The sequence below is a fragment of the Mandrillus leucophaeus genome, unplaced genomic scaffold (assembly GCF_000951045.1).
Source record: "Mandrillus leucophaeus isolate KB7577 unplaced genomic scaffold, Mleu.le_1.0 Scaffold166, whole genome shotgun sequence".
Taxonomy (NCBI): domain Eukaryota; kingdom Metazoa; phylum Chordata; class Mammalia; order Primates; family Cercopithecidae; genus Mandrillus; species Mandrillus leucophaeus.
This window is the reverse complement of record NW_012101654.1, coordinates 3752895-3775692: the sequence shown is the minus strand read 5'-3', so window position 1 is coordinate 3775692 and position 22798 is coordinate 3752895. Positions and strand designations below refer to the sequence as shown.

The 22798-nt window shown below is 52.1% G+C and overlaps 2 protein-coding genes across 4 annotated transcripts in view; one reads left to right on the top strand and one right to left on the bottom strand.

Annotated features, from left to right (window-relative positions):
- The window catches only part of EZR (ezrin), a 52808-nt gene extending 42095 nt beyond the window's left edge, over positions 1 to 10713 (top strand). For all 3 annotated transcript variants that reach the window (XM_011976429.1, XM_011976430.1, XM_011976428.1), the window contains 6 exons: positions 4685 to 4848; positions 5211 to 5341; positions 6483 to 6643; positions 7007 to 7099; positions 8927 to 9178; positions 9363 to 10713. In XM_011976429.1, the coding sequence (XP_011831819.1) occupies positions 4685 to 4848; positions 5211 to 5341; positions 6483 to 6643; positions 7007 to 7099; positions 8927 to 9178; positions 9363 to 9527 (966 nt within the window). In that variant the 3' untranslated portion in view covers positions 9528 to 10713. The remainder of the gene's footprint in view (positions 1 to 4684; positions 4849 to 5210; positions 5342 to 6482; positions 6644 to 7006; positions 7100 to 8926; positions 9179 to 9362) is intronic.
- Positions 10714 to 11883: 1170 nt separating this feature from the next.
- The window catches only part of SYTL3 (synaptotagmin-like 3), a 135524-nt gene continuing 124609 nt past the window's right edge, over positions 11884 to 22798 (bottom strand). Inside the window, exons 14-18 of the mRNA XM_011976432.1 lie at positions 19310 to 19480; positions 15988 to 16090; positions 14553 to 14655; positions 13220 to 13425; positions 11884 to 12255 (exon numbers count right to left, since the gene is read on the bottom strand). Of these exons, the coding sequence (XP_011831822.1) occupies positions 12146 to 12255; positions 13220 to 13425; positions 14553 to 14655; positions 15988 to 16090; positions 19310 to 19480 (693 nt within the window). The 3' untranslated portion in view covers positions 11884 to 12145. The remainder of the gene's footprint in view (positions 12256 to 13219; positions 13426 to 14552; positions 14656 to 15987; positions 16091 to 19309; positions 19481 to 22798) is intronic.

The window sequence follows — 22798 nt, the reverse complement described above, 5'->3', positions numbered from 1 at the left end:
TGTGGTTACACTGAGGGCCAGAGATCCTGTGGGCCAGGCAGTTGTTGCAGCGGAGACCACTTAACTTTTCACATGATCTTCCTGCCTCCTGGAGCCAGCCTGCCTCCTGGAGCACCTGGGTGTGGGGACTGTCCCTGGCACCTGACCAACAGTGGGACCTGCGAGTCTCAAGGGCCAGATTTGCCTTTCAGGGCTGTCCTGGAACTTACCCAAGATAGGGACAGTCAGACTTACACCCAAGCATTGCTGGTCCCCAAGGTTTCATCTAGGCTTCACCCACTTCTGTCGCCAGAAGTGTGCGTCCTCACACAGGTGACACTAGCAGGCAGTCATTTTGGGAGGAGATAGTAAGAAGGCGACACTTCATGTCCTGAAATCTGAGAGTATTGATTGTAATAGCTGCAGAGACCAGTGCATTATGGAAATTTGTTTTGGTTTTATTTATTCTGCTGACATTTAAGCTTTTGTTAGCTCAGAACATTTGAGACATGTGCACATAACTGTAGCATTATAGAAGGGATAAGGATTTTGTTATCTAATCATAAATCTGGTTCTCTAAAAAATTGCCACCTGGAGAAATTCTGTTATCCACCTTAGAGCCTGTTCTGAATTTTATGAAAATTATAGATTGAAAACGACTTTGTGTTCTCATGTAATTTTTGTTCCTTAGTTACAGTGTTAAGCTTGGAGAGGCAAACATGGGCTGTGGTCCATACCTTGGTTGTCCGTTAACCCTTTTGGGACTGGGTACTGCTTAGCAATGGTAAATCCACTTAGAACAGTATGTGGTGTTATTGTCCCGTTACTTCTCCCCCCATACAGGTTTGTCTAGCATAATTTAAAATCTGTAGGTCTTGACAATTTTGTGAAAGTATTTTTTTCTTTGTTAATGTGTTGGCTGGGCACAGTGGCTCACGCCTATAATCCCAGCACTTTGGGAGGCTGAGGTGGCTGGATCAGGAGGTCAGGAGTTCGAGACCAGCCTGGCCAACACAGTGAAACCCCATCTCTACTAAAAATACAAAAATTAGTTGGGTGTGGTGGTGGGTGCCTGTAATCCCAGCTACTCGGGAGGCTGAGGCAGGAGAATCGCTTGAACCCAGGAAGTGGAGGTTGCAGTGAGCTGAGATCGTGCCACTGCACTTAATCCTGGGCAACAGAGCTAGACTCCGTCTCAAAAAAAAAAAAAAGTCTCCTGCTGTTTGCAAACTCTTGGCTGCTACTCTGGGTAGTTGCACAGTTATTTAAAATTGAATGCGTATTGAATGCACTCTAAGGCTCCATGGCAGCAGTTCATGTTAATATGCAACACCATGAATGGAGGGTCATAGCGTTTTCATGTCACTTGGGTAGTGAGATTGGTGCAGTTTAGAAGAGCAAGAAAATTCTGAAATCTCTCATCAGTAGGTTGCTGCATGCTCTGTGACGCTACTGCCTTTTCAGAACACTTTTATTAAAAATCTGACTAGAGCAGAAGCTCTGGACCAGACTGTTTCAGAATGTTTGTGCGTGTGTGTTTGATATAAGTTTATCTCTTGAAGAGCTGAGGAATATTTCATAATAAGCCCCAAGCAGAAGCCATTGTGATACATCTCGTGCATGTGCCTTTATTATAGAGTAGCCTCATGTGAAGCCATCTCTTAAGCAAAAGAAATATTCGCTGGTGGAACGCTGTCCGAGGCACTCTTCCGGGGCTGTGTGCGCCATGAGCAAGGCAAAGCTTCTGCCCTGGTGAAGCCTACATTTAAGTGGAGGAAAGGGTTAAAAACAAGGCAGATGAGATGCTTCCTGGTAGTAAATTTAACAGTACAGCTGTGATTAAAAACTAAGCCTGATCAGAAGATGGGGGTGAGATTCCTTTGGCAGGTTGGGCAAGAGCCACACTGAGGAGGCAGCATCTGCCTTGAGTGGGCGCTGGTTTGAGGAGGTGGAGTTCTGTCACCCCCACACCACCCCAGGGCTGCTCGAGTCACTGCCCTGCTTCAGTCTGTAAACTTTGGGCAGAAGAAGTTCAAGTTTTCAACATCGAACTTGATGTAAAAGAAGAAGCAGCCCCAAAGTTTGAGGCGGTGGGATTCCTTATCTCGTGTTGACTTTCAGGGGTCACCCTCACCCCATGTGGTTTCTGCTGTGAACTCACAAATGAGTCTTTGTCCAATTCTCCCCCAACAACTGGCATCTCCTTTTTAAAAGCCAGCTTCTCTTCCCTGCCAAAGTGCGTACAGCAGTTTGGGGCCATGCTTTGGCTCTTTAGATGGGACCTTGTAGACAGCTGACACGGCCTGCCCAGGTGACCTTATGAGGGGCTGAGGTGGCTGCCTTTTCCCTTTCAAAAGAGCCTTTTGTTTCTGTGGCCTCATGGAAAAGGCCACAGGCAGCTGAAATTTAGAAAAAGTAAGCAGCATTTCTGCTCTGACTCCTCAACCGCTTCCTCCACATGGCCTTCCCAGGAGCCCCGCTGCCTTGCTGCCTCCCGAGGCTGCCTCCTGACATCTCTGCGGCCAGATGAGCCTTGGGATTGGCCTCTTGTGGGAGAGTTTCCCAGCATCTCGGGGACTTGAAAAGGGGCCCTTTTACCTTCTCTCCTTCTGTATTTGTAGGGTCTTGGGTTTTTTTTTACTTGAACTTTCCTTTGCCTAGTTTGCATTTTTACCTTGCTGGTCCTCAGCCAGTTTAAAAACCCTGCTCCAGGTCTTGTCATGTTGTCGTTCTGCATCAGAAAGCTGCATCCTGCATCAGGTTAGGGACTTGGATTTAGAAACCTTTCAGTATGAATCTTTGTTTTAACTTGAAGTGAGAAACCGGCTTCCGTCATAAGGCACTGGGAGAGATTTCCTGCCAGGCACCGTCCTCCCTCACCCACTGGCAGTGGACTCCCCAAATTCTCCTGGTTCCCGTTGCTGGCAGGACCTGTCTTCTGCAGGGAAAGGGGGAGAGGGGGACATTGTTATGTTAACCGAAGTTACCATTGAGGTTTTTCATTGATGCCCCCTACCCCTGCACCTCCACAACCCCATAAAGGGGAGTTGGTGCTAATCAGCGTTCTGAGTCAGTCAGGGCCTATTTGGTAGAGTCCTCTGAAGCTGTAATGCAGGATTGTTTCCTCTTGTGTAATAAGGGATAGGTGGTTAATAAAAAGGCAGGTTGCTCCCAGCTCCACAGACTCCTCCCTGGAAAACCCAATGACTTAACAAGGGTGTGAAACCCCAAAGACAGCCCCACCCAGGAAGTTCATGGGCTCTCAGGGTTTGGCATCACCTCTCACCCCAGGATTTCTGGAACAGATGAAAAGACTGAGAAGCTGAATAGATTCTTCTCAGATATGTCAATGAGTCTGCTCAGCCAGTTCCTCATTAGGTCTCAGAAGTTGCTGTGGGATGTATCGCGCTGTTTCTTTGTTTTAGCCACCCCGTCCGTATTCCAAATGGTCAGAAGCTGGATGCTGGGGGCCCTGAGGTTAAGAGGAAGCTGACAAAGTCACTTTTCATGGGAGTTTCTATTCTTCTGTCTTGTAAGCTCATCACAGCAGTAGCAAGGAGTTGGGACCAAGATTGTCAGCTGTGTCCCGAATGTTTCCAGTCATGGTCACGAGTTTCCTGAATGCTGTGATTCTGCCTTGATTTTGAGGAGGCTCCTCTGATTGCGGTCTTGCAAGGCACTAGCAATTGGAGTGACCGCTGTGTGTGTCAGCTAGCTCTTACTGCGCCAGGTGCTGTTCTGAGTACCTCCTGAACGTCACCGATAAGGCGGGGATGCCAGCATCTAACGGGACTGCTGGGAGGATTGAGTCCCATATCTGAAGTCCCTTGATATACTGGCATCCCCGCCTTATGGTTGAAGGCCCTGAGCCTGATGAAGGGATGTGCTCAAGGCTATGGAGCTTGCACATGGCTGTTTGTGCCGCATGAGCTGGTGATGTCTGGCAGGTACTGAGCACCTCAAATATTGACCTTGGGAAGATAGAGATGAGTGAATGTGGCCCCTGCTCTCAGGAGCTGATGGCCTCATAGGAGTGAGATGCTGAAAGGAGTCACTGGAGTGAAGCAACAGTGCCACTGCGGCGAGCACCTGTAGCGGGTGTGGCGGGTGCAGGAGCAGGGCTGGACAGCATTGAGAGAGAACCGAGAGCACATGGGAGGCTGGGCCCAGAGTCAAAAGGTCTCCATGTGTGTTGGGCCCAGGGCCTGGAGCTCATCCTGGAGCTCCTAGGCTGGCATTGAAGGTCAGGGTGGTCAGCATAGCAATAACAGTGTGGGAGGGGAGGCTGTGCCAGAGGAAGCTCAAATAGAAGCAGAGGCAATCCAGGCAAGCATTGGGGACGGAGCAGTGAGGCTGGAGAGGACATCATGAAAGGTGGCTACCTGGAAGAGCAGGCAGGTCTGAGACTTGAAGGGTTTCCCAAGGCTGAGAGTTCTCACCTTGGAAAAGCTTTGCAGTTTACGTGCAGCGGGATTTCAGTGTGCATGCAGCATATACATACCCACATGTAACTGCACACACACTCAGCACATGCTCTTCCTCCACCCGTCCTGGAGAATGCACATTTCCAGTGCTGAGACGCTGCCATCCCTGTTCTGCTACATTTGTTCTTTTAGAAAAGTTCCGGACCTTTGTGAAGTATGGTTTGGGAGAAGAAAACCAAACAAAGGAGCTTAAGTCCAGGTGGCCCTGTTCTGTTTTGTAGGACTTTGTGTTTTATGCCCCCCGCCTGAGAATTAACAAGCGGATCCTGCAGCTCTGCATGGGCAACCACGAGCTGTACATGCGCCGCAGGAAGCCCGACACCATCGAGGTGCAACAGATGAAGGCCCAGGCCCGGGAGGAGAAGCATCAGAAGCAGCTGGAGCGGTGAGCGTGGGAGGTCAGAGCGGGGGCCTGTGTTCTCCCAGCTGAGCTACCGCCAGCCCTGCCTGCTGAGGCAGCCAGTGCCTGTCAGGTGACCGCGCAGCTGATGGGGAGAGCCTGGTGGAATGGAACCCAGTCGCCACACTGGGATCTTCGAGGCCTTTGTCTCTGGGAGGTTGCTGTGGTGCTGAGTCTGGTGTCAGCCCTGGAGCAGCTGCTCCCTCAGGCAGCTCAGGCTGGTGGCAGGCCAGGGTGGCCCTCAGGATGCCAAGTCCATCCTGGAGCTGCACATACCCGTGAAGTGTGTTGACCCCTCACTTTCCTGCCAGTCTAAATCTCCCTGTGCCTCTTTTTCCCTGCACCAGGCAACAGCTAGAAACAGAGAAGAAAAGGAGAGAAACTGTGGAGAGAGAGAAAGAGCAGATGATGCGTGAGAAGGAGGAGCTGATGCTGCGGCTGCAGGACTATGAGGAGAAGACCAAGAAGGCAGAGAGAGGTCAGGCGCCCTGGGGCTGGCACTCTACACTGGGTCATGCATTTCCACAGGGGCAGGGGCCACACCCACCCAACCACTGGAAAGGAAACCAAGAACATGTCCCACACTGCAGACTCACAACCGAAATGATAAAATAGTTATTTGGTTTGGAAAACAATTCTGTAGTTCATTAACTTTGGTGCTCGTTGTTCTAAGACATTGTATTTTATTTTATTTATTTATTTATTTATTTATTTTTTATGAGACAGAGTCTCGCTCTGTCGCCCAGGCTGGAGTGCAGTGGCGCGATCTCAGCTCACTGCAAGCTCCACCTCCCGGGTTTACGCCATTCTCCTGCCTCAGCCTCCCGAGTAGCTGGGACTACAGGCGCCCGCCACCTCGCCCGGCTAGTTTTTTGTATTTTTAGTAGAGACGGGGTTTCACCGTGTTAGCCAGGATGGTCTCGATCTCCTGACCTTGTGATCCGCCCGTCTCGGCCTCCCAAAGTGCTGGGATTACAGGCTTGAACCACCGCGCCCGGCCAAGACATTGTATTTTAAAATTTCCCTAGTCCTTTGCAGTAAGTGCTCCATCACCCAGTTTCCCTGATGAGTACAGTAAGGTTTGGTGCGGTACAGTGATCTTCCCACAGTCCCACAGCCCATGAGTGACAGGGCCATGTTGCACTGTCATTGACCTCTAGACTAAAACCCAAAGGCTTCTTCAGAACCAGACTCCCCAGCACAGCTCCAGTCGACAACCCCAGCAGCTGGGCTGATTACATAAGGTGCCACAGATGCTGTGTTCACTGGCAGCCCTTAGCACAGATGGGAAGGGTGTTTGTGTTCCGAGTGGAGTGTGGGCCACCAGCATAGCAGGCGGCTGACCTGGGGAGAGTTGACGCCAAGAGGGTTGAGTCAGGCATGCCAGAGGGTGCCTGGCCCACCACGTTGGATGGGTTTCTAGCCATCTTGAGGAAGTTGTCATGTAAACAACAGCAATGAGCTGTGAAGTGCTTTCCTCCAGGGTCACTGGAAGACATCCCCCCCTTGACCTGTGAATTGGTCTAGGGCTCTGTGGCTTTGGGGGTGCAAATGGAAGGCGAGGGCGCCTAGGTTCGTGGGCCAAGGGCTTGAACGACTCTGGCTTTGTGTCTTCTCAGAGCTCTCGGAGCAGATTCAGAGGGCCCTGCAGCTGGAGGAGGAGAGGAAGCGGGCGCAGGAGGAGGCTGAGCGCCTAGAGGCTGACCGCATGGCCGCGCTGCGGGCTAAGGAGGAGCTGGAGAGACAGGCGGTGGATCAGATAAAGAGCCAGGAGCAGCTGGTAGGAATGGCCTGAGTTTCAAGATGCAGAATTATAGAGAGGCTGCTTCTGAGGATGGAAAATGTGACACCTGCCTTGTAATAATTGTCATGACTGGAAGCTGTAAGCTGATCTGCTGGGGACTGAAGCAGCTGGCGGGGAAGGGGCCGGGCTGTTGCCAGGGTCACCCGTTGAAGGTGGGTGTGGGCATCCAGGAAGTGATGGCAGGGAGGGTGCACGATGAACCCTGCTGGCCATGAAGTGGGGGTGACGGGGACTCAGATGTCACAGTGGAGGCTGCTCAACACACATTAACACTCATTCACAACTGGACTCTGTTGAAAGGATATCAGAAGTCACTTTAGCTTGGCATTCCCTTCCCAGGCTGCGGAGCTTGCAGAATACACTGCCAAGATTGCCCTCCTGGAAGAGGCGCGGAGGCGCAAGGAGGATGAGGTTGAAGAGTGGCAGCACAGGGTGAGTCTGCATGGGGGAAGCCGCACGGCCACGGCACCTGTTGCCCACTGCCTGGGCAGTGGGCCCTTCTGCATGTGGGTGGGTTAGGGGAGAGGTCTGGCTCAGCTGCCATGTCCTACTGGAAGCTTCTGGATGTCTCACGATCCTCTGCCAATACCAGTTGTATTACTGAAGTAGACATCCCCAAAGAGATGGGTTTGACTTTGTACATGAGTCAGTGCAACTGCTGGATTCATAAAGGGAGGACTTATGATTGACTTTCACGACCTTGCTCCCTCCACCCCAAACTGTTCAGTGCTGATCTGACAGCCTCCTCTGACAGCTGATCTGAATTGGTTTTAAATCTGATTATATATGTGCCCCTTGCAATGGGGTCGCAGTGCCTGAAACACAACCTCCTGCAGCTGATATATATAGCGGGCACCATGAAAAGATCCAGGTCCTCGGAAGTCTCCAGGCTGGAGCAAGAGCCGGGCTCTGCTGCCCATCAGCTATCTGACGGGGGGCTAGTAGCATCACCTCTCCCAGCCTCATTTTCCTTATTGTAGAATGGGGGCGATACCCAACTCATAAAGTGGCTCTGCAGATGTGAGGTCCCATGCCCAGGACCTGGCAAACAGAGGTTTAATCAGCTGTAGCTGTCACTGTGAGACGCACACAGAGCTTCTCTCTGGGAGAGAGAAGCTGGGATCCCCTGTGCCCTCCAGGAAGGCACAGCCCCTGAGAAAGTCTGGGGATGGTTCCCATTGGAGACTGCACACCAGGCTTTAAGAAGCTCTTCTCCTTCACAGATCCTCTGGCCTGTCCTTCCCCCACTGTGGCTTCTCCATCTGTGGTGGTGCCTTCTGGGGATGTGTCTCCTGGCTCTCCAGGGCCACTTCTGGCCAGTGCCTCCTTGCCTTTGTTCCAGCCCCCATTCCTGCTGCCAATCTGTATTAGTCTGTTCTCACACGGCTGTAAAGAACTACCTGAGACTGGGTAGTTAAAGAAGAGGTTTAATTGACTCACAGTCCCACATGACTGGGGAGGCCTCAGGAAGTTTACAGTCATGGCAGAAGGCGAAGGGGAAGCAGGCACACCTCTTACGTGAGGGCAGAAGAGAGAAAAGCAAAGGGGGGTGGTGCCAAACACTGAAACCATCAGCTCTCACTCAGAACCCACCCACTAGCATGAGAACAGCATAGGGGAAACCACCCCACGATCCAGTCACTCCCACCAGGTAACCCCCCCGACATGTGGGGATTACAGTTGGAGATGAGCTTTGGGTGGGGACACAGCCATATCACCATCCGAAGTTGCAAGCAGAAGACTTTGGTTCTTAGGTTTTTGAGAAAGTACCTGTTAAGAGGTAAGTGAGGAGAGCTGGCTCCAGCGCAGATCCACACTAAGCTTGACTCCAGGGCTGGGACGGAGGCGGGCAGGACTGGGCATGTGTGACGCTGTTGGAAGGACTGCAAGTGGTGAGCAGGAGACCACTTGATAATGACCGTGGCATGAGGGGAGGCTGGGAACAGAGCCTGTTACTCATTTAACAGGATTTTTTTTCCTAAAAATTATATAACGTCTAGAGTTATAGACAGAAAAAAAAGAAATGGTAGTTTTAAAACTGCCCAGGCTCCGGCATCACAGTTCCTCTTCCTGTCTTGGATGCAGAGGGTTGTAAACCCCACATGCACTTTGAGGGGCTCTTCTTCGAAGCCATGGCCCAGCACGGTTTAGTGCTGCCTTAGCGTGCCAGGACAGAGGGAGGCAACAGTTGGTTCTTATAGCCAGGAGGATAGGACTTTTGGGTGAGAAGTCCTCACCTACTAATTTTGCTTTCCAAAGGCCAAAGAAGCCCAGGATGACCTGGTGAAGACCAAGGAGGAGCTGCACCTGGTGATGACGGCACCCCCGCCCCCGCCACCCCCCGTGTACGAGCCACTGAGCTACCATGTCCAGGAGAGCTTGCAGGATGAGGGTGCGGAGCCCACGGGCTACAGTGCAGAGCTGTCTAGTGAGGGCATCCGGGATGACCGCAATGAGGAGAAGCGTATCACTGAGGCGGAGAAGAACGAGCGTGTGCAGCGGCAGCTGCTGGTGAGGCCCAAGGGGCTGTGTGTCTCCAGGGGGCCTGCCTCGCTCTTGCAGCAGACAGGCTTGGGGAAGGCAGTGATGTGAGCCAGCCCCACCTAGCACTCCTCTTGCCCTTCCCATTTTCCTAGGGGAGGGGCTGGGCCATATGGGGAGGAAGGGACCTGACCAATGCTGCTTAATGTTGCAGACGCTGAGCAGCGAGCTGTCCCAGGCCCGAGATGAGAATAAGAGGACCCACAATGACATCATCCACAACGAGAACATGAGGCAAGGCCGGGACAAGTACAAGACGCTGCGGCAGATCCGGCAGGGCAACACCAAGCAGCGCATCGACGAGTTCGAGGCCCTGTAATGGCCAGGCCAGGACCAAGGGCAGAGGGGCACTCACAGCGGGCGCTGCCGCCGGCACTGCCAGCCTCGCCACGCTTGTGTCTTTAGTGCTCCGAGTCTAGGAACTCCGAGAGCCCAGTTCCTTTAAAAAGCAGTTACCCAACAGAAACATTCTGGGCTGGGAACCAGGGAGGCGCCCTGGTTGGTTTTCCCCCGTTGTATCATAGTGCCAAGCAGGCCTGATTCTCGCGATTATTCTCAAATCACCTCCTGTGTTGTGCTGGGAGCAGGACTGATTAAATTACGGAAAATGCCTGTAAAGTCTGAGTAAGAAACTTCATGCTGGCCTGTGTGATACGAGAGTCAGCATCGTTAAAGGAAACCGTGGCTTCCATCTGTGCCATACTTGTTCTGTATTTGAAATGAGCTCAAATTGGTTTTTGTTTTTAATTTCTATGAAGGATCCATCTTTGTATATTTACATGCTTTGAGGGGTGAAAAGTTTTTTGGGAAATTGAGTCTGAAGCACTCTGGCACACACACAATGATTCCCTCCTTCCGTCACTCCACGCAGCTGGCAGAGAGCAGTGATCACCAGCGTGAGTGGTGTATGTAGGACACTTGGATAAATTTTTTTTTAGTTTTTTTTTTTAGGTTTTTTTGCTTAACAGTTAGAATACATTGTTGTACTTATACACCTTATTAATGATCAGCTATATAGTATTTATATACAAGTGATAATACAGATTTGTAACATTAGTTTTAAAAAGGGAAAGTTTTGTTCTGTATATTTTGTTACCTTTTACAGAATAAAAGAATTACATATGAAAAACCCTCTAACCATGGCACTTGATGTGATGTGGCAGGAGGGCAGTGGTGAAGCTGGTTACCTGCCTGCTGCAGTCACGTGTAAACAGGATTTTTATTGTTAGTGTTTTATGCATATAATGGACTATGCACACTTTTAATTTTGTCAAATACACACATGCCACTATGACCTTTCAGACTCCAGCCATGGAGAGACTGTTTGCTTGTGTTTGTAGTCTCTGCCATGGCCTTGGCAGGCTGCTGGAAGGCAGCTTGTGGAGGCCATTGGTTCTGCCCACTCATTCCTTCTCGTGCACTGCTTACTCCTTCGCAGCTAAGATGCCATGTGCAGGTGGATTCCATGCTGCAGACATGAAATAAAAGCTTTGCAAAGGCACGAAGCAGCATGGCTGTGTACTTGTGTGTGGGGTGGGAGGGCCACCGCCGACTCGCCTGGGCTCTATGCTGTCCTCTGGCTGGGTTTTGTGAGGGGCCATGGTGTCCCTGGGGGTACACTGGTAAGTTAGAGCTGACCAACCCAAGACATGGTGCTCCGTAGGTCACCTAACCTCCTCTGGAGACAGTTTCCATGGGAGAGGACACTCCAACTCACCAGGCTCCTCTAAAATGCTGCTCACCGCTGGGTGCGGTGGCTCATGCCTGTAATTCCAGCACTTCGGGAGGCCGAGGCAGGCGGTTCACAAGGTCAGGAGATGGAGACCATCCTGGCCAACACGGTGAAACGCCGTCTACTAAAAATACAAAAATTAGGTGTGGTGGTGCATGCCTGTAATCCCAGCTACTTGGGAGGCTGAGGCAGGAGAATTGCTAGGACCCGGGAGTTGGAGGTTGCAGCGAGCTGAGATTGTGCCACTGCACTTCAGCCTGGCGACACAGGGAGACTCCATCTCAAAAAAATAAAACGCTCCTTTAAGCTGTGACTTTTTTTTTTTTGAGACAGGGTCTTCCTTTGGCCCAGGCTGGAGCAGTTGTGTAGTCAGGGCTTACTGCAGCCTCAACCTCCTGTTCTCTATCCTCCTAGCTCAGCCTCCTGAGTAGCTGGGACTACAGGTGTGCACTACCACACCCGGATAATTTTTTGTTTGGTTTTTTTTTTTTGTGGCAGAGTCTCGCTCTGTCGCCGAGGCTGGAGTGCAGTGGCCGGATCTTAGCTCACTGCAAGCTCCACCTCCCGGGTTTACGCCATTCTCCTGCCTCAGCTTCCCGAGTAGCTGGGACTACAGGCGCCCGCCACCTCGCCCGGCTAGTTTTTTGTATTTTTTAGTAGAGACAGGGTTTCACCAGGTTAGCCAGGATGGTCTCAATCTCCTGACCTTGTGATCCCCCTGACTCGGCCTCCCAAAGTGCTGGGATTACAGGCTTGAGCCACTGCGCCCGGCCAATTTTTTTTTTTTTTTCTGTAGACAGGGTATCTCTGTTGCCTGGGCTGATCTCACACTCCTGAGCTCAAGCCATCCACTGCAGCCTCCCAAAGTTGCTGAGATTACAGGCGGGGAGCCACCATGCCCACCAGCCAGCCTTTTACCATTTGATAAGCACTGGAGGATGCCGGTAACAACATTTATTGAAATCTGGCCATTTTCTCCATCTCGGAGATAACCCACCAGAGGCTTAGGTAACATACATTACTGTGTTTAACTTAAATGTACACAGATACCAGTAGGCGTTTAAGCCACGGGACAGGACTGCAGATGGAGACTGCTCAAGGTCCAAAGGGTCTCCAGCTGGGACCCTGCCCCTGGTTTGCAGCCCCACTCTGCAGAGGCACAGTGCTTCACACCCACTGCAACCTGGAACCTCGAGGCCTTCGCATCAGTGCAGGACAAGGGTCATGTCTGTCCATAGATTGGGGCTGGAAAGGACTTTTTGCCACTGGAGCTTCGATTGTGAGCATGCATCCCCGCCACCAGCTGTGTCTCCCTCTGTAAGAGAGGATGACAGCTTAGCCATGGTCAGGGAGGGCACCACTTCGTCCCCTCTCAGCTCTTTGAAAATGACCAGCCAGAAAAGTTTTTCACCTTCAGTCCACACTAAAAGGCCAACCACCACTACCCCCACCCCAACAAAGCTAGTGTGGAGACGGGTTCACCCAGGCACTCTGCTCTGCGAGACTCTAACAGCCTGGAGCTCTGTAGTTTGAAAGTGAGGCAAGGACTCTGGTGTGATGGGCTGGGTCTTCACCAAGGGAGTGGACAGTCGCACACCAGCATGGCTAGCTGGGTGGGGCCGTCTCAGACTGGGGGCTGGGCTTGCCCAGGGGAAGGGATTCTTAGAGGAAGACAGTAAGCTTTGGACAAAATATCTTTGAAAAGTAATTGAGCAGTGAGGCTTATTTCTCTTCAGTCACTGGTTCTCAGTTGGAAGTCCTTGGGAGATATGTGCAGGTGTTTTTGGTTGTCATGCCAGGGACACTGCTGGCAGCTAGAAGCAGTGCCAGGCACAGAACCTCACAGCAGAGGGCGGTCCACCCACCAGGCTGGCGGCGCCCTGCCGAGCGGCTCTGGACAGCATTGCTGTGTTGACCACTTTTGATGAAGTACTTTCTGAATTGCCGTTTGTTTGAGTTAAGAAGATCTTTCCCTTTAAGAAAATAATCCTTTTATGATTGACGCCAGAAACAAAAGCAAATACTGTACCTAGCCCGTTTGGAGGCCTATAATTTTTGTTTCTTTAGCAGATCTAAATCTGATTTAAATTGTCAAAATACTTGGCTGTATTATGGCTCAGCTGTAGAGTAAAAACTAGACTTAGGAATTTCCAATTAAGGAAGGCTAGGCAATTTCAAAACCAGTTAAGTCACTGCCCTGTTGCAAGCATTTTCTTTGCACAGTACCCATTAGGATAATCACAAAGGATAAATGTTTGGGCTCAATATCTCAGACTTACTTGAACCAAGCCTGGCTCCCCCAAGCAAGCGGTCGTTCATTCCAAGGAGAGCCTGGTCCCAGACGGTTAACTCCAAGCTCGACTGCCTCAGCTGGGCTGGGGTTACACCACTGAAGACAAACGAGTGTTTCCACTGGGGACAAGCCTGCTTCTTCAGTACTGGCGACTTCAGTCTCAGTTTTTGTTGGTCTGGCAGAGTGAGACAGCTGAAGAGGGAACACAAACCTTGCAATCACTGTCATCCACATGGCCTCCTCTCCCGAGGCCTGTGCATCCGTGCAGACCAGAAGCACTAAGAAAAGTGCCAAGTCCACAACATCCACACCCTCCACAGTGAAGCAGGGTGGGAACCACAGGACTTGGCACATTTCCCTTAGGGCTGAATTCTGCATCAGGTAAAAAGGGCGAGTTGCATGCTATGGCCTCTCGGCCCTCATTTTAATCTTCCCTCCTTGGGGTGCCTTGAATGCAAATACACACGTTATCTCCTTTTAACCCTGTTCTCAGGAAAATCAACTCACAAAAGCTTGTCCAAGGCCATGCAGATAAGCAACAGGATTAGAACACAAGCTCAGTTCTCCTTTTTTTGAGGTGTGGAGTTTTGCTCTGTCGCTCAGGCTGCAGTGAAGTGGTGTGATCTCAGCTCACCGCAACCTCTGCCCCCCAGATTCAAGGAAGTCCCCTGTCTCAGCCTCCTGAGCAGCTGGGATCATAGGTGCCCACCACCACACCCGGCTAATTTTTATATTTTAGCAGAGATGGGGTTTCATGTTGGCCAGGCTACTTGTGAACTCCTGACCTCATATGATCCACCTGCCTCGGCCTCCCAAAGTGCTGGGATTACACGCGTGAGCCACTGCGTCCAGCCTCAGTTCTATCTTGACCGTCATTTTTCCCTTATGTCACTGACAGGGAGTTTGCACTTCAATGTAATAATTAATGGTATTTGCCTTACTTTTAGAGGGCCGCCCTGTAGTGAATGAGAATGAAATGTGGACAGGCATGCATTTTACTGTTGGTCCAAGAGGAGATGTTAAGCTCAGGAAATATTTACTGAACACACTACTTTTTAATGCTTGATTTCAAAACTGGCTTGCTGATGTCACAAGAACTGAGAAGATTAGGGTTTCGGGTACCCCAGCATGTACACGTCCCATGAATTTTCAGAAATCAGGGTCTTTAATATGTGTTATGTTAGATTTTCACAGGAAAGCTAAAATAAGACATTTTAAGTGGCTTACATGTTTTTGGTGTTCCCTGCAGGTTCTGGGCCAGGTTATGATGTATATACTACATCATCAATAAATAATATTTGATTACATCAAATACCTACCCCTTAACAAATGAGTTCAAGGTGCCATCTGGCCGCACAGGTAAATTCTTGGCTCCCAGCACTACCAAACAAAGTTGGCCATTAAGTGACAGCTCATCTGTCCCTGGAAGGAAAGCCAGTATTCACTGTCAAAGCCATGTCTCCTGACACGTTAGTATGCAGTACCACCACCCCAAAACCGATAGCTTAGCAAGAGAATCTGCCACAGCCCTCAGACCCCAAGAGGGCAGGTGGGAGTGGTGCAGTGGGCTCCGCTGGCCCTGCCCACAGGCTGTGGCGCTCCCCACACCGTGCTGCTCTGTGGTCAGGTGGAGGACAGGATGGAGGGATCGCTAAGATCCTAGCAAAGAGTAAAGAGGAACACAAGGAGAGGGAAGACGCTGAAGTCTGAGTCTTAGTTGTAGCCAGCAGTTTGGGGGGAAGTGAGAGCCCCGAGACTCTGTCTAGGAGGTTGGGATGGCCATGGGGCACTTGCTGCTGGTCTGCTGGTGACCCCGTGAACTTGGGTAGCAGAATTCCCTCTTCTAGCCAAATAGGAAGTCACTGAAACAACAGAAATGTGCATTCTCGGCCAGGCGTGGTGGCTCACGCCTGTAATCCCAGCACTTTGGGAGGCCGAGGCCGGCAGATCACAAGGTCAGGAGATTAAGACCATCCTGGCTAACACGATGAAACCTCATCTCTACTAAAAATACAAAAATTAGCCAGGTGTGGTGGCGGGCACCTGTAGTCCCAGCTACTCAGGAGGCTGAGGCAGAAGAATGGCGTGAACCAGGGAGGTGGAACTTGCAGTGAGCCAAGATGGGCCACTGCACTCCAGCCTGGGTGACAGAGCGAGACTCCGTCTCAAAAAAAAAAAAAATGTGCATTCCCCCTGTCCTCCTTCCCCACTCTCCTCCTTCCCCACCCTCCTGCTTTCCACACACCCCACGTTATTGAAGGAGTAAAATCTCCATAGGGTCCCTGAGGACCCACCTTCCTGACCTACTTCTTTTGCTGGGCAGCAGCTACCCACGTGCCTGGGGGCAGGGATTTATCTCATCTGAGCCCTGCAGGTACCAGCGCCTCGAGATGTGCTCTTGGCTCCACATTGTCATGGAGCCTCTGCTCTTCAGGAGGGTCCACGGTTCCCCCCAGAGACCATCCAATCTGCCCCTGGGAGGAAGGCCTAGGGCAGTATCCTTAGAGGAGTGTACAGAGGGCATCGGAGGCCTTGTCTGCTTCTGGTCACCCGTTTCCCCCCAGGCTATGGGCTCCAGAGAACCTCTTCCCTTCTCGCTCGCTGCATCGCTCAGAAAATTGCTGCTGGAGCTGGGCACGGGGGCCGTAGAAAGGAAATGCTAGAAAACTTTTACCCCATCTCTCAGTCTGCCTGCTGCACCAGCCTCTGCGGACAATGACACAGACAATGTCCAGGGGGCTGGAGGCCACCGACCTTGAGCCTCTTGGAGTTTTCTGGGCCCTGAAGGGAGGACCAGCTTAGCTCGGACTGCGAGCTCTCCGTTGCTCTGAGGAGTGCTGTCTTCGTATTTCTCTGCCTGGGGAAGAGAGGCACAGCTTAGGCACGGTACTCCCCAAGTCCCGAGAACCTTCGGGCTCCTCTGGTTGTCGCAGCTCTGTCCACAGATGCTTCCCCCTGGCCCCTGCAAGGCCCTGGGGGGAGCAGGCGTGTGTGTGGCAGGACTGGTCTTCCTTCCATCTATGGTTTCACACCCACCCTCCCCAACCCCAGCATGGGGAGGAACAGCTCGGCCACTCCAGCGAATCACAGCCAGATGAGCTTAAGGAAGCAGAGTGACTTGAGGGCATTGCACACTCCCTAAGACATTTCTACGAAAACCTAGACGCAGCCTGAGTTTGAAAAACAGAAATGAACTCAAGCCTCCACCCCATCCACCCCACCCAGGTCAGTAGAGATTCGCGCTGCCTTCCAATGCCAAGGACTGGCACAGATGCTGGGGACAGCATGGGGCGTAGACTCTGCCCAGAGCCACCGGGGGTGGCCCCCCAGGGTGTGGTAAGTCTCAGGACATGTCCCTGCCCACCGAGGCGCTTCTGTCATGAGTGGTTTTGCCAGAAAGTGAGTGAAGAGAGGGCCGGGAGAAGAGATGATCCTGAAATCCACACCATCTTTCTCCCAGTGGGGTGGGAGGAGAGTATTGGGAAGAGACTAGAGCAGGCATATCCAGTCTTCTGGCTTCCCTGGGCCACACTGGAAGAACTGTCTTGGGTCACACATAAAATACACTAACACTAACAACAGCTGATGAGCTTTAAAAAAAATCACGAAGAAGTCTCATGTTTCAAGAAAGTTTATGAATTTGTGTTGGGTTGCATTCAATGCCATCCTAGGGCCAGGCCTGGTGACTCATGCCTGTAATCCCAGCACTTTGGGAGGCCGAGGTGGATCACCTGAGGTCAGGAGTTTGAGACCAGCCTGGCCAACATGGTGAAACCCCATGTCTACTAAAAATACCAAAAAAACCTAGCTGGGCATGGTGGCGGGTGCCTATAATCCCAGCTACTGGGGAGGCTGAGGCAGAGAATTACTTGAACCTGGGGGACAGAGGTTGCAGTAAGCTGAGATCATGCTGCTTCACTCCAGCCTGGGTGACAGAGCAAAACTCCGTCTCAAAACAAACAACAAAAACCAAAAAACAGCTGTCCTGGGCTGCAGGTTGGACAAGTTTGGTCTCGACACATCCGGTCCACCATGGCTTCCGCCAGCACTGAGAAGCAGCCCTCTCGGTTACCCTCAGAGGCCTCAAGCCTCCTGGGAGCCCACATGGGCAAGCCCCCGTCTTCCTGGCCCTCGGGTACCAAACGAGATATGGCTGTCTCCAGCTTCGGCAGTCAGAAACCCAGTCAGGATGGAGCCCGGGGCAGGCCTGTGGGCGGACTCCCCACCCCACTGGCTTTAGGAGGGATGCCTTTCAGCTCCATGCCATCTGCTCCCCACCCACTTGCCAGAGCAGGCTCAGTCTGATGAGGCCTGGTGGCCGCCTGTCCTATGCCAGGCCCTGTGCTTGTTCCAGGCCTTGTCTTCAAGCTGATGACAGAGGTGTGGGAGATAGGGTGCACGGGGGATTCAGCCTCTGACAGAAGGGAGTCTAGGCTGGAAACAGGGTGTCCTGGAGGAGCCGACGCTCTTCTGAGAGATGAGAGTGGGGATGAGAAGAAGGCATGGAAGCCAGACGCTTCACCCCCCGGCAGCATGGCTGGGACAGGAGCAAAGGGACACCGTAGCTGAAGATCAGGCCCAGAGACGACAAGCATCCTGAGCTCCGGGTCCTGGAAGGGAGGCCACTTCTGGTAGGGGTAATCAGGAAAGGCTTCCTAGAGGAGGTAGGCTTTGGGTTGTCTTGGGCTGACCTTGGATAGGGGATGCATTCCAGGTGGGCACTGGGAAGGGGAAGTCTAAGCCCAGACTCTAGCTTGGAGGAGTCAGCACAGGCGGTGGGAGTGTGGGCATTGCCTGGAGGAGCAGGGAGGGGGCAGGTGGCTCACCAGGAGGCCTCGGGTGAAACCTGAGAAGCTTCCTGGCAGCGACACTGCAAATCCCAGCGGTGCTGGCTCCAGAGAGGAAAAGAAGCCAGATGGCCCCTGTGCCCTAGGTCCAGGTTGGAGCAGAAGGCTGGGCCTGCTGTGGGCCCTTGGCTGAGGGGAGTAATCCATCCGGCTGGTTTGTTTTCGTTTTTGTTTTGTTTTGTTTTCAGACGGAGTCTTGCTCTGTCACCAGGCTGAAATGTAGTGGCACGATCTCGGCTCACTGCAACCTCCGCCTCCCGGGTTCAAGCAATTCTCTTGTCTCAGCCTCTCGAGTAGCTGGGATTACAGGCGCCCGCCACCACACCCAGTTAATTTTTGTATTTTTAGTAGAGACGGGGTTTCACCGTGTTAGCCAGGATGGTCTTGATCTCCTGACCTCGCGATCTGTCTGCCTCGGCCTCCCAAAGCGCTGGGATTACAGCACTTTGCTGACAGCCACCGTGCTCGGCCTCCCGGCTGGGGTTTTTAAAGAGATGGCAGAAGCCCACGTTTTTCATCCCTCATGGTCTCACATGAACTCTCTCCCAGTCTGGGATCTGGACACAGAAAAGTACAAAGCAGAGTTTCCAAGAAATGCTAACCTCTCTCCCAGGCCTCTCCTCCTACCTGCACAGCCTGGGGGACACGGATCCTAAATCGAGTCAACTCCTCTGACCCGCCCACCTGCCCATTTGCTATCCATCTCCTGCTGTACAATTCCAAACCAGAAGCTGGAGCTTAACAACCCAGTCAGGGCGGCCTCTGCCTTCCTCATAGCATTGGGTCCAGTCATCTGTCACCTGTTATTGTTCTGAGAGTACCTGGGGTTCAAAGGTTAGAAAAAACGCACTGTAGCCCCCAGGGGGACCGCATAGCTGTGGGTGGTGCCCGCAGGGAAGGGCATGGCCGGCTTCCAGCACGTCAGCCACCAGCAAGGTGAGGCCTCTGCTAGGGGAAGCCACAGGACCTGATCCAGTCGGGTCTGTGTGTGTGATGCGAGGCGGGGACTGTTGGGTACCTGAACAGAGCTGAGACAGTTAAAACAATCCCTCCGTCCACCCCACCCAGGAGAAAGTAACTATTTGAAAGTCACAGCGCCAGGCCGGCAAGCACACACTGTCTTGGGTCCAAGTCTTTCCAGGTATGTTTTCTCCTCTGGGATCTCTCTGAAAAGTGATTTATTTATCACAGTGGGGATGGAGGGCACTCAGTCCAAAACCAGACATCACCTTGGCCCGGAGTGGATGCCAGCAGAAAGACTGTGTTGTGCTGTCTTCAAAGTCCCACGCGGCCAGAGGAATGATCACTTCTCCAAGAAACACTCTCCGGGCCAGCGTGCCCAGATGCCACACCGAGACCTGCAGCTGCCGGGTCACCAGCTGGGCAGGGGCCACCTGATACTGCAGAGGCAGAGCAGAGATGGTCAGCTGAGCTCCTGGGGCCCGCACTCCTAGGATCTCCGACCCCACCTCCCAGGGCCCCACTTCCCGGGGCCTGGCGCAGGCCTCCCTCCCACAGGCTGAGTCCAAGATGCGGATGCAGCCAGGGACCTGATGTGGCTGCGGGGGTCAAGGTACTTACAGCCAGGTTGGGGCGGGGGGTCCTCTCTCTGGCTCAAGAGCCCCTCCCGCTACTCCCCAGGTGCCCAGTGCTCTGCCTGGGGACAGGCTAGGGTAGCCCTGGTAGCCACTGAGCCCCTCCAACCCCCAATTCTCAGAACAAGACAAGGATGAAAGTCCTTGCCCAGCTCACGCCTACTAAAAATCAAGCCAAATCTATGCTCACACAGGATTTGAATTTGCATCTGAACACTGCACCCAGCCAGGCTTGGCCAAAAATACTGAAAACAGGCCCAAAAATACTAAAAAAAAAATTTTTTTTTTTGGAGACAGGGTCTCATTATGTCACCCAGGCTGAAGTGCAGTGGTCCTATCTCAGCTCACTGCAACCTCTGCCTCCTGGGTTCAAGTGATTCTCCTGCCTCAGCCTCCCGAGTAGCTGGGACTATAGGCGCTCACCACCATGCCTGGCTCATTTTTTGTATTTTTAGTAGAGACAGGGTTTCACCATGTTGGCCAGGCTGGTCTCGAACTCCTGACCTCAAATGATCCACCTGCCTCGGCCTCCCAAAGTGCTGGGATTACAGGCGTGAGCCACCGTGCCCGGCCTGTATTTTTTTGTTTTAAGCCAACCATGAACTCCCCCTCCTCCATTCCCCCCCATACCACGTATTTGCCCTGGAGGGATGATGCCTGTGTCCAGGCATGCAGGGCCTGTGCTGGCTTGGCAGAGGGCAACACGATGTTCCTACTATCCGCACAGGGGGTTCCCAACACACCCAAGAGTGACGAGAGAACCCCTTCCCCAGCCGAGCATGGGTTCTGTCCCATAGAGACTGGAGGCCAAAGGCCCCTGCATGACACCCAGCCCTTCCCAAGGTATGGCTGACTCCACCTCAGCATCTGAGGGCCTCACTTTAAGCTTATTAGTTGGATTTTCTCAATAATGAACAAAACCTACAAGTTATTGAACACAACCTACAAGTTATTGAACACTTATTTATTTCATACCAGGCTTTTTAGATGCATTGATCTTTTTAGCTTTCACACGCACCCCACGAGGTCAGTATTATTCAGACCATTTTGCAGGTGAAAAAAAAGAAGCTTGGAAATTCAGTGACCCTCCCTTGGTCTGGCAGCCAACACTGCAGGCCCGCGTCACGTGCACTCACTGTGTCCAGGCCCAAGTCTCGCTGCCGACCTCTGTGGCCCATGCTGCCCTCACTCTGGTGCTTGTTTGGGGTTTGAATGGTGACTCCTCGTGAAATGGCTGTTGCTGTGAGGCTGGACACTTGCACCCACTTGCAGCAGCTGTGCGGTTTGTTTACTTTGGGGTTCATCTCCTCATGCCCACCTTCACCCATCTTTCCAATCGAGGGATGACATGGAATAAAACAGGAACTGAAACGCAGTAACTTCTCTCCTTCAGCCTCTGCAAACAGAGGGGAGGCACAGCAGGGCCGTCCCCTGCTCTGCTGGGGGCTGCCCGTAGGCTCTGTCCACACTTCTGACGTCCGCAGGCCAGGCACACATGGCTTGGCTGGCCAGGTTAGCCTCCTCGCTTCATTCCTCCTTTTCTTCCCCGCTGGGACGGCTTGTGGCCACGGAGATGCGAATTTCTTGGGTCATATTCCTTTTTCTCCTGCCTTTGGATAACTTTGAGCCAGTTTTCCCTCAAGTCCATGGGTCCATATCTTTTCTGGGGGGACAGGATCTCAGTCTGTCACCTAGACTGGAGTGCAGCGGTGCAATCTCAGCTCACTGCAGCCTCCACCTCCCAGGCTCAAGCAATCCTCCTACCTCAGCTTCCCAAGTAGTTGGGACTACAGGTAGGTGTCACCATGCCTGGCTAATCTGAATTTCTTCTAGAGATGGGGGTCTCTCTACATTGCCCAGGCTGGTCTCAAACTCCTGGCCTCAAGTCATCCACCCATCTCAGCCTCCCAAAGTTCTGGGATTACAAGCGTGAACCCCCACACCCAGTCCATGGGTCCATTTCCGACTCTGCCCCACATTCAATCTGTCTACAAACTCTGGATTGACGTGATTATTCCCTATATTCCAGTTACATTCCTTATCAGTTAGTCCAGGCAACTGGCCAGCGGGCTGGCTGCATCTGCTGCCCTCTGAGAAATGAAGTGGTTACTGGAACACTACGCCACTTAGCAAGGTCGGGCTCGGGCCCCAGGCTGCTCTCTCATCTCCAGCTGTGTGTGGGCGACGCTCAGGCCACTTCTCCTGTGTCCTTACCCATTGCTCGCCCCTTTCTGTCAATAGGACTACTCCCTGCTGCATATAGAATCTGCCTTTTCAAACCAGACGTATTTTCCATTGCCCTGTTAGGTCCACAAGGCTTGCTCCAGGTTCAGCAGGGAATGAGGTGTAAGGATCATTCGAGAGCAGGGCCGGGCAATGACCAATGTCACCCAGTGAGATCACTTCATCTTCTCCGGGCCCCCAAGACAGTGGTCTCAAATAGGGTACAAGTCTCTCTGGGTCCAGAAAGGCTTGCCAAGAAGTACTCTGCTCAGCAAACTTTGAGGATCAATTTCTAGATCCTCGCATCGGATGTGCACTTCTCTCAAAACTGGCTGGAGACAGTTCTCACAGCCTCATCCACCTGAATCGTGCTCCGATGGCTCACCCCAGGTCGCACAAAGCTCCTGGGGGCAGCACAAAGGGGTGACTGTGATTGGAAATACTACCTCCTGTGAGACTTTCAGTGATGGATCAGCCTCCCTGGCTTCCCATCCTTTGCATCTTATGCATATTTCTATTAAGGACGAGGCTGGCCAGTGTTAGGATGTTCTGCATTTAGGATCGATTAGAGATGCTGATTATTTTCATTGTAACTGGAAAGTTTCCCAGGACTATAAAATATTCACAATATACTAGATAAGACCCACGGCTAAAAATTTTAAGTGATATCTTTGAGGTTCTGTGCACATTTTAAGTAAGGTAGGTAACGTTTTAAATCCAATTATATAACCTTTTTTTTTTTTTTTTGAGACAGAGTCTCACTCAATCACCCAGGCTGGAGTGCAGTGGCGAGATCTCCACTCACTGCAAGCTCTGCCTCCCAGGTTCACACCACGCCTGGCTAAATTTTTTTTTGTATTTTTAGTAGAGATGGGGTTTCACTGTGTTAGCCAGGATGGT